Source organism: Electrona antarctica, assembly GCF_951216825.1.
Source record: "Electrona antarctica genome assembly, chromosome: 21".
Taxonomy (NCBI): domain Eukaryota; kingdom Metazoa; phylum Chordata; class Actinopteri; order Myctophiformes; family Myctophidae; genus Electrona; species Electrona antarctica.
Window position 1 is genome coordinate 27561198 of NC_136802.1, and position 17500 is coordinate 27578697.

At 45.4% G+C, this 17500-nt stretch overlaps 1 protein-coding gene across 1 annotated transcript in view; it reads right to left on the reverse strand.

The window, feature by feature from the left end:
• pcxb (pyruvate carboxylase b) overlaps window positions 1-17500 on the reverse strand; it is a gene marked incomplete at its 5' end in the record, with an annotated part of 155315 nt that overhangs the window by 27192 nt on the left and 110623 nt on the right. The window contains one exon of the mRNA XM_079491305.1: window positions 11241-11420. Within this exon, the coding sequence (XP_079347431.1) occupies window positions 11241-11420 (180 nt within the window). The remainder of the gene's footprint in view (window positions 1-11240; window positions 11421-17500) is intronic.

Sequence of the window (17500 nt, forward strand, 5' to 3'; positions counted from 1 at the left end):
CATCGGGAGAAATTAGGGGTTCAGTGTCTTGCTAAAGGACACTTCAACACTTTTGAACTAAAACACCTGGGTCCAAGAGGTTACTTCGATACTAACTCTGGGGGAGCCTGGTATCGAACTGGGAACCTTCCAGTTGCCATGCGGCCACTCTACCTCTGAGCCACTGCCACCCTGCCACTACCAGACGTAGGCCTACTGTATATACAGTATCGTATGTGTATATTGTACAGATTTTTGAATACCTGAGATCAGATTCTAAAAATGTCTTCTACATCCGGACAGTTTTCTGAAAAAGCTATGTTTCTATGTGTCGTTCTTCGATTTTTCAAAAATAGCAGACCTACAAGAAAAACAGCAGATCTACAAGCTCATAGCACGCCACCGAGTGGCGCGCTATGAGCTTGTAGATCTGCTGTTTTTCAATAGCTAAAGTATAACATAATGCTAACACCAAAAGGGGTTCCCGCCCAAAATGCGTTTAAGTGGTTCAAATCTAACAATGATGCTTTCCCGGTTTTAACGGGTTACGGTACATATGTAGCAAACGGAAGTGAAATCTGCTGCTTGACCACTGATGCAAAAAGATATATTAAGTCGCATACTGACTGTAAAAAAACACAGTAGTTAAAATGTCTAGTTATGTCTGCTGATGAAGACTCTATAATAAAGCCTGGACTGGGAGCTTTACAAAGTTACAGTGTGCAGACTTTTTTTATATTGTCTTATCCACTGTTGGTCCCGCATCTCGCACATCCAGTAGACGTGCCAGTTCTCTAATGTCTTGTATGTATGCCACCAAAGGGCTAATTTGTACGTATGCCACCAAAGGGCTAATTAGCCATGACGTCGACCTATTGAGTTAATGTAAGTGGGGGGAAGATACTGTGTGCACGTGTCAGAACAAATCATTGCCCTTGTTGGCTGTAGCTTAAATAAATAAAGCGAAACCCTGTGGGGAAGGCGAGGCATTAACACTGTCTGCCCACAGTCTGGGATACGTTGTTCGTCCCTATGCCGGAATAGCTCCCCTCGTGTCCCACTGTCCCTATTCATGACCCTAAGGCACTTGAGGGACGGGGACACTTCGTCTATCTGCGAGCACCACGCAGTACGCACACGCTCACACACACACCCACTCATACATAATATGACATAATCTGTGTCTTGCAGAAGCTCCCCTGTCCTGTTCTCGTACTTTCTTGACTGACGGCAAAACATTGTCTCCTGCAAGCTGCAAATGTTTGATGTTCCCCCACTACCCTGAATGTAGAATAAAACACTTGCAAACACAATAGCTATTAACAAAGGAAGAATGATGCGGGTTCACTTATTCTACATTTTTAGAGACGTAAGGAAATCTATATGCACGCATACATAGCATGGGTTTTGGGAGGGCAGCTGTTAGCTCCAAAACTATGGAATGCACTTCCCATTTCAAACAGAACTGCAGACTCACTCCCTGGATTAACAGCGTCTGCTAAAATGCCTACAGTGTAAATTGTAAGCCTCGCATAGACAGACAACATCATTGCGTGGATATTAGTCTCGTACTTCCCATTGTTAGGCTTTTTTACAAGTTACAAACAGATTCAAACGGACTCTACTACAACCAATCAGAGCAGCGCAGCCCGGCTCCCCTCGGCTCGCTGAAATCCCTCGCACTAAACCAGGAAATGGGCTGACAATAAAATGCAGTTAGAGAGAAGGAGGCACCGGAGCAGCTCAGACAAGTTAGGCCCTTACTTTTATTAACAGGGTGCAGGTAAAAAGCAACAACGTTTCGATGTTTCAGTTACATCTTGGTCAGGTCATCAGATACCTGTCCTGCTTCTGAGATGCACCAGACTGCCCTTCCATAGGCTAGAGGCGCGGTTGGAACTCCCTTCTGAATAAAATGTAGTTTATTTGTAAATATGTGTATATACAATATATATTTTAGTTGTAGCAACATTGTTCATGTGCAGTAGCTTGTTTATGCTTATTTATTGAAATGATAGAAATCCGCTATGTCACCATGACATTTTTGCCCGAGATTAGCACATCTCAGTGGGGACACAGGAGGCCTGGTAACCAGGGGAGATCACGGAACTGCCACAATGCAACAGTTACCCTAAAAAGAAAACACTAGTTCAACTCAATTTCATTGTAACTAAGATATTTTTAATGCCAAATCTAGCCAGTACAAGCACAAATGTCCGGTTTACTACTGCTGCTATGGTGACATGCTGCTAATGCTGGCATACAATTGAACAGGGCCATACTTAATCCGACTGGGGCAATTTGCTGCTGTCTCAAAAATGCTGAGAAATGCTGAGGAAGGTCTCTGGCTGTTTCCTTCTGCTGCTATGCTATGCGTTACTAAAAGTGTTACATACTTATTTGCAAGTGCTGACAAGTTCATTTGCTATTTTTGTTCCGTTTGGGTTGGCGCCTCAGTACTTTCTTTTTGCCAATACTCCCCCTCCCCTGGGCCCCCCTCCCCCCCCACAATTTAGCTGCTATACCAATTCTCCATTGCCTGTTTCTTCTAGTCCCTTGTCACTGCTACTCACATGCAGTGTTGTTTTCGTCGACTAAAACTAAGACGAAAAATGCGACGCGTTGTGAGCTTGTAGATCTGCTATTTTCAGCAAGTGTAAAAACAGTCATTACGACAGCATCGAGGCCCGTCAAAATACATTTTAGTCGACTAAATCAACTGTAGATTTAGTCGACTAAAATCGTATGATATTTAGTCGACTAAAACTAGACTAACACTAAAACATTCCAGCCAGACTAAAATTAAGACTAAGACTAAGTGAAAACTATTCAAAAGACTATGACTAAAACTAAAATCAAAATTTGCTGCCAAAAACAACACTCACATGCTGTCAAAACCGTGAGGGGTTTCATCGGGAAGTATATGTTATTCTCCCTAGTTCCACACCCCACTGAACAGGTACCATGTATGACCAACATGTAGAATCGCTAGTGGAGTATAGTCTCGCGTGGCCAGACTGTATGCCTCTCGCAGTTTTCAAATGCTTCCGTCATACAGTCTGGAAGCTCTGATCATGGGTCAAATATAAAGCAGAAGTGAAGCCCCACTCCCCACTTCCGTTTTGTCTTTACACCCGCGCAAAGTTATCCTAATATAAATTGAAATCGTCTAAGCATATATAGCTTGCTGCTTTATCAGAAATGGAAAAAGAAAAATAAGCTAAAGAAGATAAGCTAAAGATATTTTTAAATATATTTTTGTGAACAGATATAACAAACCGATTACTCTGTGTAGTCCCAGACTCTATATAGAGCACCGAAGGCTGACGTCGGGGGGGATTTTAGATTGCCTCATATAGGTGTTTGAAAAATAAACAAATCATCCAGGCCGCTTCACTATATGGATATGAAGAATCAACTGACTGAGAGAAAACGCTATTGTTACTGCTGCTGAATTAGTTTTCGCTAGAAACAGACTATCATATATGAGTGACTGACGGTCGCAAACGACACAGAGCCACCTCCCTGACAATAACGCAGAGAACAGCTTGTTTATTTTTGGACCCACAATGCTTATATGAAACGATTTTTAAGATGACCCCATGTTATTCTCCATGGAGAAATTACTTCCGTGAACCAGGGGAATCGAGGGGACGAACAAACGAGTGACGTCAGGACTTCGGCGCTCTATAGCATTCGGAGATTGTGGAATAGTTGTCTGGCTTTACGCGAGACTACTAGTGGAGTGACGGACATCGTCCTCCCTGCGTGGCTTCCCTCCTACAAACCCAAACAACTGAGTTTGTTGGAACGCGCTGCAACGCCGCATGATCTGCAGAGGCTTTATAGTCTCTGTGTGTGGTGGTGGGAAGGAACTTTTTTTAACCCATTTAGACCGGAGAAAAGATTCTACAAATGCCTCCTGACAGTTTTCTGAAAAGCCCTACGTCAGTCGTTTTCAAAACTTTTCATGTCAAGGACCCCCAAAAATATATGTAATTGGCCGCCGATCACCATCTGAAAATATGTTGTGACAGGGACAGGGACAGGGACAGGGACCCCCCCCCCCCCCCCTCCCCTAGAAGCGAAGATTTGAGTTAAATATGTTCGCTCTGAAAGAATATAAATTCAAAGATTTGCTCCACATTTTCATGATTAGCAGACCTACATTTTCATGATAGCAGACCTACAAGCTCGTAGCGCGGCACTCGGAGCCGCGCTATGAGCTTGTAGATCTGCTATTTTTCAATAGCTAAAGCATAACATAATGCTTAGAACACCAAAAGGGGTTCCCGCCCAAAATGGGTTAAGTTGACACCATGTCCCTCGTTTCTAGCTAAAACCAGACTTATCTGGAGGTGGGGGGAAAACATATCCTAGACTGGGTATTACTCCTGAATGAGAGCAGGGTGGAGAGAAACTGTGGTGTTAAGAGAGATATAAATGAGAGAGTTATGAGGCATAAAAATGGGCACTTTCTCCTATGAAGGCATGTGTTCGAGCTCTTAAGTGTGCCTGACGCATAGGGGTGTGTGTGTGTGCGTGTGCGCGTGTGTGTGTGTGTGTGTGTGTGTGTGTGTGTGTGTGTTTGGACTCAAGCACATGATGTTTCGAGTGCGTGGGATATCAGAAGCAACTGAAAATATTTGTGCCCTTGATAATGTATTTTATAAATGTGAAATAAAGACATTGAAATGTGTGTGTGTGTGTGTGTGTGTGTGTGTGTGTGTGTGTGTGTGTGTGTGAGTGGACATACAGTATCTGCAAGTGGGGGCTAGTGGCACAGAGTGGGTGCTTGATTCCAGAGGCATGAATACTGACAAACAAACACACACACACGTGCACGCACACACACACACACACACGCACACACACGCGCGCACGTGCACAATGTGCAGGCGCATCTTTCTCCTACTTCTATCAGGCGCGACCGGCATAAACAATGAACTTGACAGAAGTGAAGAGAGCGACGAGAGGAAAGACTCATCGCACGGCTCTCACTTTCCATCTGCACTTATCTAGTCACGAGGCGACTGCTGCGTACTGTACTATTCCCACTGCAACTATTAAAGCATAATGTGTGTACTGTACTGTACTGTACTGTACTGTACAGTACTGTATGTGCTCTAGCATGTTCAGTGTTGGGTAATGCACATTATGCAATATCTTACGTCATATAGTACCGAAATGCGGTAACGCGTAATATAATGCATTACTTTCTGTCTGTCTGTCTCACTGTCTGTCTGTCTGTCTCACTGTCTGTCTGTCTCACTGTCTGTCTGTCTGTCTGTCTCACTGTCTCTCTGTCTCACTGTCTGTCTGTTCACTGTCTGTCTGTCTGTCTCACTGTCTCTCTGTCTCACTGTCTGTCTGTCTCACTGTCTGTCTGTCTCACTGTCTGTCTGCCTCACTGCCTGTCTGTCTCACTGCCTGTCTGTCTCACTGTCTGTCTGTCTCACTGTCTGTCTGTCTCACTGTATGTCTGTCTCACTGCCTGTCTGTCTCACTGCATGTCTGTCTCACTGTCTGTCTGTCTCACTGTCTGTCTGTCTCACTGTCTGTCTGTCTGGTTGCCCATTGTCACATAATGTCTTGTGACATTATGTGACTGCAGAAGTTAAAGTTAATTACTTATTTTCTATAATTTGTCATCAAATTATTTTTTGGCTTCTATGAATTCAAGGGATACATTTAGCTCATGATGCGAAGCTTGCATAGCGGCTATTTAAATCTGCCTACCTGCTCATCCCTGGCTTCTCTCCTGCTGTGCGGACGTGTGCCACTGCTGCTGCTGTCTCCCTGCCTTGCTTGCTGCTAACCTGCTGCTGCTGCTGTCTCCCTGCCTTGCTTGCTGCTAACCTGCTGCTCATGAAGTTTTTGCAAATCCCACCGCCTTCCCAGCATCCACCTGTAGGCTCTGTTTCTAGATCCCCCTGCATGGGGGGTCTTATTCATTCCCTGTAATTCTATTCAGTTTATAACTTAACTAAAATGTTGCAGGGAATGAATAGGGACCGAGCCCTGACACCAATCTATGCTTCATTGCGAACGAAGTGAGCACTAACTATAGAAGCTGGCCAAAACTGTCTGTCTGTCTGTCTGTCTGTGTGTCACGCTGTAACACCCCCCGCCCGCGACCAGAGGGCAACTGAAATTGGAACGATACATTGGTGTGTGTGTGTGTGTGTGTGTGTGTGTGTCAGGCATGCAAACAGACCGAAGCTGGAAAAGGTGACAGTGTGCGGGGGACGTGCTGCGTCGCGGGCGAAGACCGCGGCGCGAAAAATTTTGAGGGTTTTATGGGTACCAAACAGGGCTGGACTGGCCACAGGTCATACCGGGCATTTTCCCAGTGGGCCGCGACCATAGGGTCGCGGCCCGCCAGGCCGCCAGTTGATATTAACCTGCGGGCAGCATTAGGTGAAGGTGGGGGCCACCCTCAGGCCACCAGTTGATATTAACCTGCGGGCCGCATTAGGTGAAGGTGGGGGCCACATGTGGGGGCCCAGTGGGGAGGGATGGTATGACAGACTGACTGGTATAAACAGTGCCCCCAGTGGGGAGGGATGGTATGACAGACAGACTGGTATAAACAGCGCCCCCAGTGGGGAGGGATGGTATGACAGACGGACTGGTATAAACAGCGCCCCCGGTGTAGAGGGATGGTATGACAGACTGGTATAAACAGCGCCCCCAGTGGGGAGGGATGGTATGACAGACTGACTGGTATAAACAGTGCCCCCAGTGGGGAGGGATGCTATTACAGAGAGAGTAGTATAAACAGCGTCCCCAGTGGGGAGGGATGGTATAAACAGCACCCCCAGTGTAGAGGGATGGTATAAACAGCACCCCCAGTGGGGAGGGATGGTATGACAGACTGATTGGTATAAACAGCGCCCCCAGTGGGGAGGGATGGTATGACAGAGAGACTGGTATAAACAGCGCCCCCAGTGGGGAGGGATGGTATGACAGACTGACTGGTATAAACAGTGCTCCCAGTGGGGAGGGATGGTATGACAGAGAGACTGGTATAAACAGCGTCCCCAGTGGGGAGGGATGGTATAAACAGCACCCCCAGTGTAGAGGGATGGTATAAACAGCGCCCCCAGTGGGGAGGGATGGTATGACAGACTGACTGGTATAAACAGCGCCCCCAGTGGGGAGGGATGGTATGACAGAGAGACTGGTAGAAACAGCACCCCCAGTGGGGAGGGATGGTATGACAGACTGACTGGTATAAACAGTGCTCCCAGTGGGGAGGGATGGTATGACAGAGAGACTGGTATAAACAGCGTCCCCAGTGGGGAGGGATGGTATGACAGAGAGACTGGTATAAACAGCGTCCCCAGTGTGGAGGGATGGTATGACAGAGAGACTGGTATAAACAGCGTCCCCAGTGGGGAGGGATGGTATGACAGAGAGACTGGTATAAACAGCGTCCCCAGTGGGGAGGGATGGTATGACAGAGAGACTGGTATAAACAGCGTCCCCAGTGGGGAGGGATGGTATGACAGACTGACTGGTATAAACAGTGTCCAGTATATACTACACTTAAGAGTCATCAGTACAAATCTATTACTCTCAGTATGTAGAAAGATGTTCAAATTAATTACTTCCTGTACTGTACTAGCCCTCCTCCCCGGCCTGTGTGTGTCTGTGTGTTAGGCTGTGCAACAGTGACACTTGGTGGTGAACAAACGCTATAACGCTATGTTCGTGCTCGGACACAGCCAGGGACACAGGGACACAGCCAGGGACACAGCTAGGGACACAGGGACACAGCCAGGGACACAGCCAGGGACCCAGGGACACAGGAAAACAGCCAGGGACCCAGGGACACAGCCAGGGACACAGCCAGGGACCCAGGGGCACAGCCAGGGACACACCCAGGGACACAGCCAGGGACACAGGGACACAGCCAGGGACCCAGGGACACAGCCAGGGACCCAGGGACACAGCCAGGGACACAGGGACACAGCTAGGGACACAGGGACACAGCCAGGGACAGACCCAGTGACACAGGGACACAGCCAGGGACAGACCCAGGGACACAGGGACACAGCCAGGGACACAGCCAGGGACAGACCCAGGGACACAGCCAGGGACAGACCCAATGACACAGGGACACAGCCAGGGACACAGGCAGGGACACAGCCAGGGACAGACCCAATGACACAGCCAGGGACACAGGGACAGACCCAGTGACACAGGGACACAGCCAGGGACACAGCCAGGGACAGACCCAGGGACACAGCCACACACACATACTGTAGCTGTCTATAGTGTGGTTGAGTGGTTGCACCACTCAAAAATGACAGATGATTATTTACTAAATCAGTACAAATCTATAGTCAGTATTGAGCAAGACGTTAACATTAATTTCCTGATAGTCATAGAAGAACAATTCATTTACTCCAACAGTTTGAGGAGTGCTAGCCCCTCCTATATTCAGCTATAGTGTAGATTTGTCCTAAATGCCATTGACAATGAATGGAGAATAATTGTCATATATCGGCTATTTTTGTCCTACACATTCATTGTCACAAAAATGACAATGAATGGATGATGTATGATGATACTGTAAGAGTGCCGCTCACTTCACACAGGTGTGATTTTTAAAAACAGGTCCAACACTCCCATCTCAAAATCCCTTATAGTTACACTCTTCACATCATGTCAAATAGAAATTATATTCACTGGCAAAATAATAAATTATAATAAAAATAGTTTTGGAACAGGGTCAGTTTACTTCATTATTTTAGCCTTAGTCAATTTAAGACATGTAGATAAGAGTAACATCCTCTCCTTATTCAACAGTTGAGCTGCATGTTTTCTTTTTTAATATATCTTTAGTATTATGTAAGCCCTGGGGGGGGGGGGTGTAGGACTACAAGTTGTATGTATCAAGCGTTTTATTTATTTACTCACACGCACGCACGCACGCACACACACGTGCGCGTGCTTTATTTATTTACTCGCATGCATGTATGCACACACGCGAGCACACACACACACACACACACACACACACACAGCGAGATAAACTGACGCCGGCGTGTCCACACCACAGACAGTATAACGCAAGGTGCTAACGTTGCTAATGCTAACTAGTAGCAGCTGCACTTGCAGCTAAACTATGGGATTGACTGGCGAGTCCCGCCCGTCCCGCCGAGTCCCGCGTCCACACAAACAGGTTTTCTTCCGCGGAGCGGCCAGCGGTGGCGCACATCATGATCATGATGCCGCAGATACAAGCAGAATATCTTCCAGAATCATTACAGTTCGTTTCTCGTGAGTCCGTCAGAGAATGCTCCGGGCTCGGGCTCCACCCCCACCCACAGACCCCCTCACCCCCCCCAAACATTTTTTTAACGGATTTGCATGAATCACATGGGTGCCTTATTTGGAATAAAAACGGCGATTTTCGCCGAAAAGCTACACGTTTGCATGTCTGGTGTGTGTGTGTGTCAGACTGCCACAACATCTTTGTTCACTTCCTGCGTTTACGCGTCTTACTTGTATATCTACTGTATGCTCAATTATGCTCAATAAATATATATTCTAAATTCACTCTGAGAGTTGTCTGACTGAACTCTGTTAACTGTCCATAGCTGAGTAGGATGGGAGTTGGTCTACGGCACCAGGGGGCTCCCAAGGAGGATGGTACAGGAGGGTTGTGCTGCTCAAAACGGATCAAAACGTTTTGGCACAGAATGTGTGTGATAAGTACTATATTCCAAATGTAAAGTAATGCACCCAACACTGAGCATGTTCACATGCATCTTATCATGTGCTTTGCAAAATAGAAAAATCCCCACAGAAAGTTAGAATATGGAGTTGTAATAGGAGGTAACAGTGACGTTATGTATCTGGAAAAGATGTGGAAACTTCCCCTCTATACATCACTGCCACAGTCAGTGAAGCAAACCATTCCTGAGCGGTTTATTGGCTTACAAGTGCTTTGTAAATGAAGCCAAATGACAATTTAATGCCAATACAGAGCACTCCAAAATGATTCAACCTCCTTATAAGAACTATCGACCGTCCGTTAACACTTTCTCCTGTGACGTGCGTGCACTCTAGAATCATTGTGGATGTTGCTTATAAAAAGTCTATGTTCTCCCAGTGAAACTTGGCGAAGAATTTACCTTATATCGATCTGGAATTTGTTAACACAGTGTGTCTGACTGTATCTGACAGAGCTTCCATGCGGAATTGGGAGGCGCGTGTGTGCGTGTGTGTGTGTGTGTGTGTGTGTGTGTGTGTGTGTGTGCGCGACTGTGCGTGTGTGCGTGCGTGCAAGAGAGAGCGAGAGAGATAAAGAAAGCCTGTTGAAAATAGTCCGCGTGTGCGTGCATGCCCGCGTGTGCGTGGACCCTGCTGATTGCTCTATCTTAATCACCAGTGTTTCCTTGAACTACGGCAGGAAGGTAATGCATACAAATGCTCTCTGGTGATCAGGTGCAGCAGGACAAACAAGAGAATCAGCATTAAAATAAAGTAAAGTAATCTCCCACTGTTAACTGCAGATCAATGGTTATAGATCCCTAAAGGATAAACATGGGAATCCGTGATATTGCCGTAGAAATAAGGATTTTTTTTAGAAACTAGACTGTGGACGTACATTTTCACCGGGCTCAGCATTGTATTTTTAAATGCATTCTATTTGTAAATGCAAAGCTAACACCTAGGGGAGGTGACTCTAATGCCTTACTAACTATTACCACTTTAACGCTGGCCTCACAATGTTATGCAGGGCATGGCATACTAGACAGAATGAAAACGGTAAGTAATAAGTATGTGTTTAGTTCAGTGTTGATTTTGACAGCAAATTGATTTACGTTTTAGTCATTTAGTCTTTTGAATAGTTCTCATTTAGTTTTAGTCAAATGTTAGCGACCTGGTATGTTTTAGTGTTAGTCTAGTTTCAGTCGGGCCAAACAGCATAAGATTTTAGGGGTTCATAATGCACATGTATGGCTCCAGTATAACGGTACCTTGGCCCTCAGGGGCTCATAATGTCACATGTATGGCTCCAGTATAACGGTACCTTGGCCCTCAGGGGCTCATAATGCACATGTATGGCTCCAGTATAACGGTACCTTGGCCCTCAGGGGCTCATAATGTCACATGTATGGCTCCAGTATAACGGTACCTTGGCCCTCAGGGGCTCATAATGTCACATGTATGGCTCCAGTATAACGGTACCTTGGCCCTCAGGGGCTCATAATGTCACATGTATGGCTCCAGTATAACGGTACCTTGGCCCTCAGGGGCTCGGGGAAGCCACCGTGTGGTATTCCGATGTGTCCCTGCAGGAACTCCACCACAGACAGCGGGAGGGACAACTCGTCGGCCCTCTCCTCCACCTCGGCCCTGCTCAGGTCGTTCTGCACCATGAACTGGGCCAGGTCGCCCACGATCTTAGAGGATGGAGTGACCTGTAGACAGAGAGAGAGAGAGAGAGAGAGAGAGAGAGAGAGAGAGAGAGAGAGAGAGAGAGAGAGAGAGAGAGAGAGAGAGGGGGGGGGGGGGGGGGGAGAGGGAGAGGGAGAGGGAGAGAGAGGGGGGGGGGAAGGGGTGAAAAACAGGTTAGTGTCAATCCTCTGAAATCTTCACATGTGATCATTATCAGTGATTTGGTAATGCTTTCTTTGATTGGTTGATTGAGCGCCGCAGCCCCGCCCCCTTTCAGAACGACGAGCGCCCCGGAAGAAAATTTCCCATTCCTTTTTTTTCCAGAAAGTATTCATTTAAAGACCTTTAAAGCCTCGGACAGAGCCAACTATGCTCCTGGAAAAAAATGACAATAAACATTTTTTTGGGGGCCGAACAAATAATTAGAAAGAAGAAAAACTGTGTTGATTTGTCAGGAGCCGAGTTGGCTCTGTCCCGAGGCTTTAAAAGGTCTTTAAATGAATACTTTCTAAAACGTCTATGGGGAAAAAAATTAATGGGAAATTCTCTTCCGGGCCGCTCCTCGGGGGCGGGGCTGCCACGCTGTATAAAACAGACACCTCAATAAAGGTGCCATTCAGGCAAACAAGAGAGGGAGGGAAAAACAACCGATACACTGTATTTCTACTGAATGGACTCCATTCTTCTCACCCTTGTTAGCGCTTTGCAAATGCCTGACTTTTCTGACAAAAACAAAACAAAAAAGGACCAAAAACCCCCCAGAGGCAGCGCCTGCTGACAGGCTGTAGCTACTCTTCGCTCAAAAAGTTTTGAAAGCCCTGCATGAACTAAACCGGCTGTGTGAGAACATTTTCCATCTTTTGATGGCCGGTATTTCATTTCAAAGGGTTCCCATGCAGCCGTGCTGGTGCTGGTGTCTTCTTCTTCTTCAGCCATTTTTCCAACAGAACATGCACCAATGTTTTTTTTTTTCTCACTAATGAAGAGTCTTCGCAGAGAGATGAGAGCGCGAGTTGGACACGGCGAAGGAAGGCAAGCAGGCATGGAGAGCGGGCGCGGGGGAGGTGTAGGTACAGTGCGTGCGGTGGTGGTGTGCATGGGGTGAGCTGCAAGAATGAAGAAGGGATGGTGGAGGAACGCAGTCTGAGATCAATGGAGAGGGGAGGTAAGATACGGGGGGGGGGGGGGGGGGGTGAAGCACTGAAGGAAGTGGGGGATGAAGTGGTCTTCTTCGCGCACCTTCGCCTGCTCTTTGAATGTGCATAGCATAATGTCCAAAACAATACAGGTGACCCCAAAAGAACATAATAGGAGACTTATCTTTACTTTAACCCATTTAGACCTGGGAACGATTCCACAAATGTCTTCTAAATCCCTTTTGAAAAACCTATGTCTACTCAACATACTACTCAAATGTTTCTATGTCCGTGGTTCTCAAGCATTTTAATTTCAAGGACCCCCAAGATTATATGCAATTGGCCGCCGACCCCCATCTGAAAATATGTTGTTCCGAGGACCCCCCCAGAAGCAAAGAAAGCGTTGGCTCTGAAAGAATATATACTCAAAGATTTGCACTACATTTTCACTATTTTTCAAAAATAGCAGACCTACAAGCTCGTAGCGCGGCACTCGGTGCCGCGCTATGAGCTTGTAGATCTGCTATTTTTCAATAGCTAAAGTATAACATTATGCTTAAAACACCAAAAGGGGTTCCCGCCCAAAATGGGTTAAAACCACACAAATTCACTGAATGATTTATAATGGCACGTCATTATGGTAATAGAAATCCTTCATTTGCATAATGGCGATAATGGTTGGCGTCTTGTGCGCTGCTCCCCCGAACGTGGACGACACATGGATATAATGCAGGCATTATTCCTCTGTCATACTTTCATTTCATTACTTCTTTGTTCCTTCGGCGCTCATGCTAATGCACACCAGGCTCCAGAAAATAAATTAAAAGGCAAAGAAAAAAAAAAGAGATCAAAACACAACTCGATAATGAATGGAGGAGACTTGACTGCACACGGCGTTTACAGCACTTTGTTCACCACTTCCGTTTCTACTTTGGTAATATTGGGAGAGGGGGAGAGGGAGAGAGAGAGAGAGAGAGAGAGAGAGAGAGAGAGAGAGAGAGAGCAAGCACACATTTTCTAACAGATTCTGATGACAAATATCCCTTCGGGGACAATAATGATTATTATTGCAGAGAAAATGAGGATGACTGATACATTAATGAAATCAAAGAAAGACAATTACCCTTACATAAGCTGCTGCTAACATGCATGCACGCACGCACGCACGCACGCACGCACGCACGCACGCACGCACGCACGCACGCACGCACGCTGAATTACAACATGCTGATGGACAGACGTACAGTAATATGAAGGGCCTGTGGAATTTCATCCACAACACATCATGAGAAAACTGTGGACATTATGATCCGGCCCTCAGTGTAATGAATAATAGTCTCAAGTAGGGTTATTTTCGCTAGTCTACTGAGGTCATTACATATTTCATGATAACAGCTTTGATCAATTAGGCAAGACGAGTACTAATTTAAAAACCCCCGTACTGTACGCTCCCAGCACTTCAGAGACCATACGTGCCATTTCTATTTTTCATGGTTTTAACCCTTTTAGACCGGAGGACGATTCTTAAAAAAATGTCTTCTAAATCCTAAAAGTTTTCTGAAAAACCTATGTTTCTATGTCGGTGGTACTCAACCTTTTTCATGTCAAGGACCGCCAGAATAGCAGATCTACAAGCTCATAGCGCGGCACCGAGTGCCGCGCTATGAGCTTGTAGATCTGCTATGTTTCTATGTCGGTGGTACTCAACATTTTTCATGTCAAGGACCGCCAGAATTATCTGTATTTGGCCGCCGACCCCCATCTGAAAATATGTTGTTCCAGTGACCAGAAGCGAAGATTTGAGTAAAAAACATTCGCTCTAAAAGAATATATATTCAAAGATTTGTGCCACATTTTTCAAAAATAGCAGACCTACAAGTTCATAGCGCGGCACTCGGTGCCGCGCTATGAGCTTGTAGATCTGCTATTTTTAAATAGCTAAATGCTTAAAACACCAAAAGGGGTTCCCGCCCAGAATGGGATAACTCACTGAACCATATCAAACGTTATGGAAGAAAGTATCCATGAGGGAACGTCACTGGGAGCGTTCATGTAACATTTACTCAAGTACTGATTTCTACTTACTCTTGTATCGCATGGCTTTTTATATACGGTATGTCTGTATGAATTGAAAATACACTGTAGGATCACAATGGAAACAATGAGGGATTTTTTTTGAAAAATCGCTAAAATGTCGCGCAAATCTTTGAATATATATTCTTTCAGAGCGAACGTTTTTAACTCAAATCTTTGCTTCTGGAGGGTCCCTGGAACAACATATTTTCACATGGGGTCGGTGGCCAATTACATATAATTTTTGGGGTCCTTGACATGAAATATTGAGCACCACTCATACAGAAAACTTCATTCACTTCATGTCAACTGTTAAGACAGCAAAGCTTGAGCAGAGCTCTGTGAAGAGACCTGGTTTTGAAGCAGAGAGTGATAACAATGCCTCAGTGAAGAGACCTGGTTTTGAAGCAGAGAGTGATAACAATGCCTCAACTTCTGATTCTGATTCTGATTTTTTCCCTTCTTTTTCGTTTACTTGTGTACAGGGGGCGGGGCACAAAAAAATGCGACTGAACTGCTTAGATCCCTAGAGAAGCCATTACGTTGTTAGCGACTCCAGTGAGTAATTGAAACCACAGAAGAAAAGGACAAAAAAGGAGAACACAAACGACCGCGCTCGCCGCGGAACGCGCTTCGTATCTTTTTACCACAACCCCCTCATCCCTCGTCATGCTCCATACTGTTTCCCTCCCTGTATCTAGTACACCCCAGTGTAATCGGCTCCACCATCTCTACAAAGGAAGCCACAGAACATTGTCCTTATTACTTCTCTTCATGAAATACCACCTTTCTTTTTCTCCGATGTGTGCTATATATGGCTTTTGTTTCTAACTCCCACCCTACGTCCCCGGAGACATTACTAGTGCTGTTATTATTATGTCTTGTTATGATGAGCCTTTACACAAAATTCCACCTCTCACACATCATTTGACTTCTTTCCCCGTTCGTTCTGCCTGCAAGACTTTTCTGTCTGTTTATTTTCACTCTTATCTGTTTCCATCTTTCTCCAAAACATCCCCAAAACAACCCACTCCTCCTCTCTACCTTTTCACATTTCCCCTTTAGCGCTGTTTCTGCCACCCACAATCTCTCTCTCTCTCTCCCCCTCTCCCCCTCTCCCTCTCTCTCTCTCTCTCTCTCTCCTCCTCCTCCTCCTCCCCCCCCCCCACCCCCCGCCATATATTTTCTCCTCCCAGGTTGTGCTTCTCTTTTTTTATGATCATATCATGTCTTTTCCTGACATATCACCTTCATTTGACTTGTCATTGGGCGAAGGTGACACACACGCACACACACGCACACGCACACGCACGCACACGCACACATGAAATATCAGATTTTCAGTGCCAGCGTGAATCCATCTTCAATATGACTTTCTTCATCGCTGTTCTGTTCTAAAAGCACTCGCAATTTCTACTTAAGTAAAAGTATCAATACTGCAATGTAGAACTACTTTGTTATACAAGTAAAAGTCCAGAATTCAAAATGTACTTGAGTACAAGTACAAAAGCTCTCTGTATCTCTCCATGGCACCTTATGCACCAATTACCCTTGGTACAAGAATGGGATTAAAACAGTTAAACGGATGGTTAATCCATTGAGACCTGGAACGCATCCATGTCACGTTAGCGTTTAACCACATTAACCATTAACCCATTTTGGGGCGGGAACCCCTTTTGGTGTTTTAAACATTGTTATAATTTAGCTATTGAAAAATAGCAGATCTACAAGCTCATAGCGCGCCACCGAGTGGCGCGCTATGAACTTGTAGCTCTGCTATTTTTGAAAAATCGTTAAAATGTGCCTCAAATCTTTCCGAAAATTGTCATGATTTAGAAAACTTTTTTTTTTAATTTCGACGTCAGGCCTGAATGGGTTAATCTTAGGGAATAGTATAGTGGGACAGCGTAGCAGTGTGAAATAGTACTTCAGTGTGAAATACTATCGCAGTGAAATCCACAAAAGCCAGTGGTTCCCAAAGGGGTCCCAGAGGGAGTTCCAGGGGCTAAATGATAGTTTGGAACCAAATGGACCCTTATATGGGTCTGTAACTCTGAGAGCGTCAGAGTTAAATTAACATTGATTTTTGAGTGGTGCAAACCACTCCAACAACTGGCTTTGTACCCGTGTACCCGTGTTTGTTCGTACCAAAAAAACGAGCATGGTTGCTATGGTTAGCAACCAAAAAAACTAGCATGGTTGCTATGGTTAGTATGTGACGTCACTGTGACGTGAATAAATGTGTAGTTGCACCACTCAGTTCACACGGGTGTGATTTTTACAATATCAATTGGGGGTCCCAGAGATAGAAATGCCATTAAATCTTCTCTTATGGGGGTGTCTGGCATATCTTTTCAAATGGGGGTCCGTGGGCTAATTAGTGTCAATGTGGGGGTCCTTGACATGAAAAGGTTTGGGAACCACTGCTATAAGTGACCCATTTGGGTCGACTTTATCTCCTAACTTCATGTGTTAATGTAGGCTATAATATTCATATAGAGCATAGCATAGCAGTGGGACAATCATGACCATAAAACCTTTGATTCTGTGAGATTTTCGTTTTTTTAAATAATTAATTACATGATGTACTACATTTAATAAAGACCCTTTGTATAGCGCTTTTCTTTTTTTTCTCCTTTCTTCACAGAATGTGAGTGTGTTACGGTCATGATTCACCTAGCCTCGGAAACCCAGACGTTTTTATTTCCAGGGAGAAAGTCTGGGTCCGAGTCCACTTCAATTTGGCATAGAGTAGCGCAAACATCACTCACTTTATGCTGATTTCTGATCGTCTACACCTTTGTTAAATTGACACACACACGCACACATATACACACACACACTCCTCTCTCTCTCTGTCGCTCTAATTCATTAGTTTCATGTCTAGCAGCTGC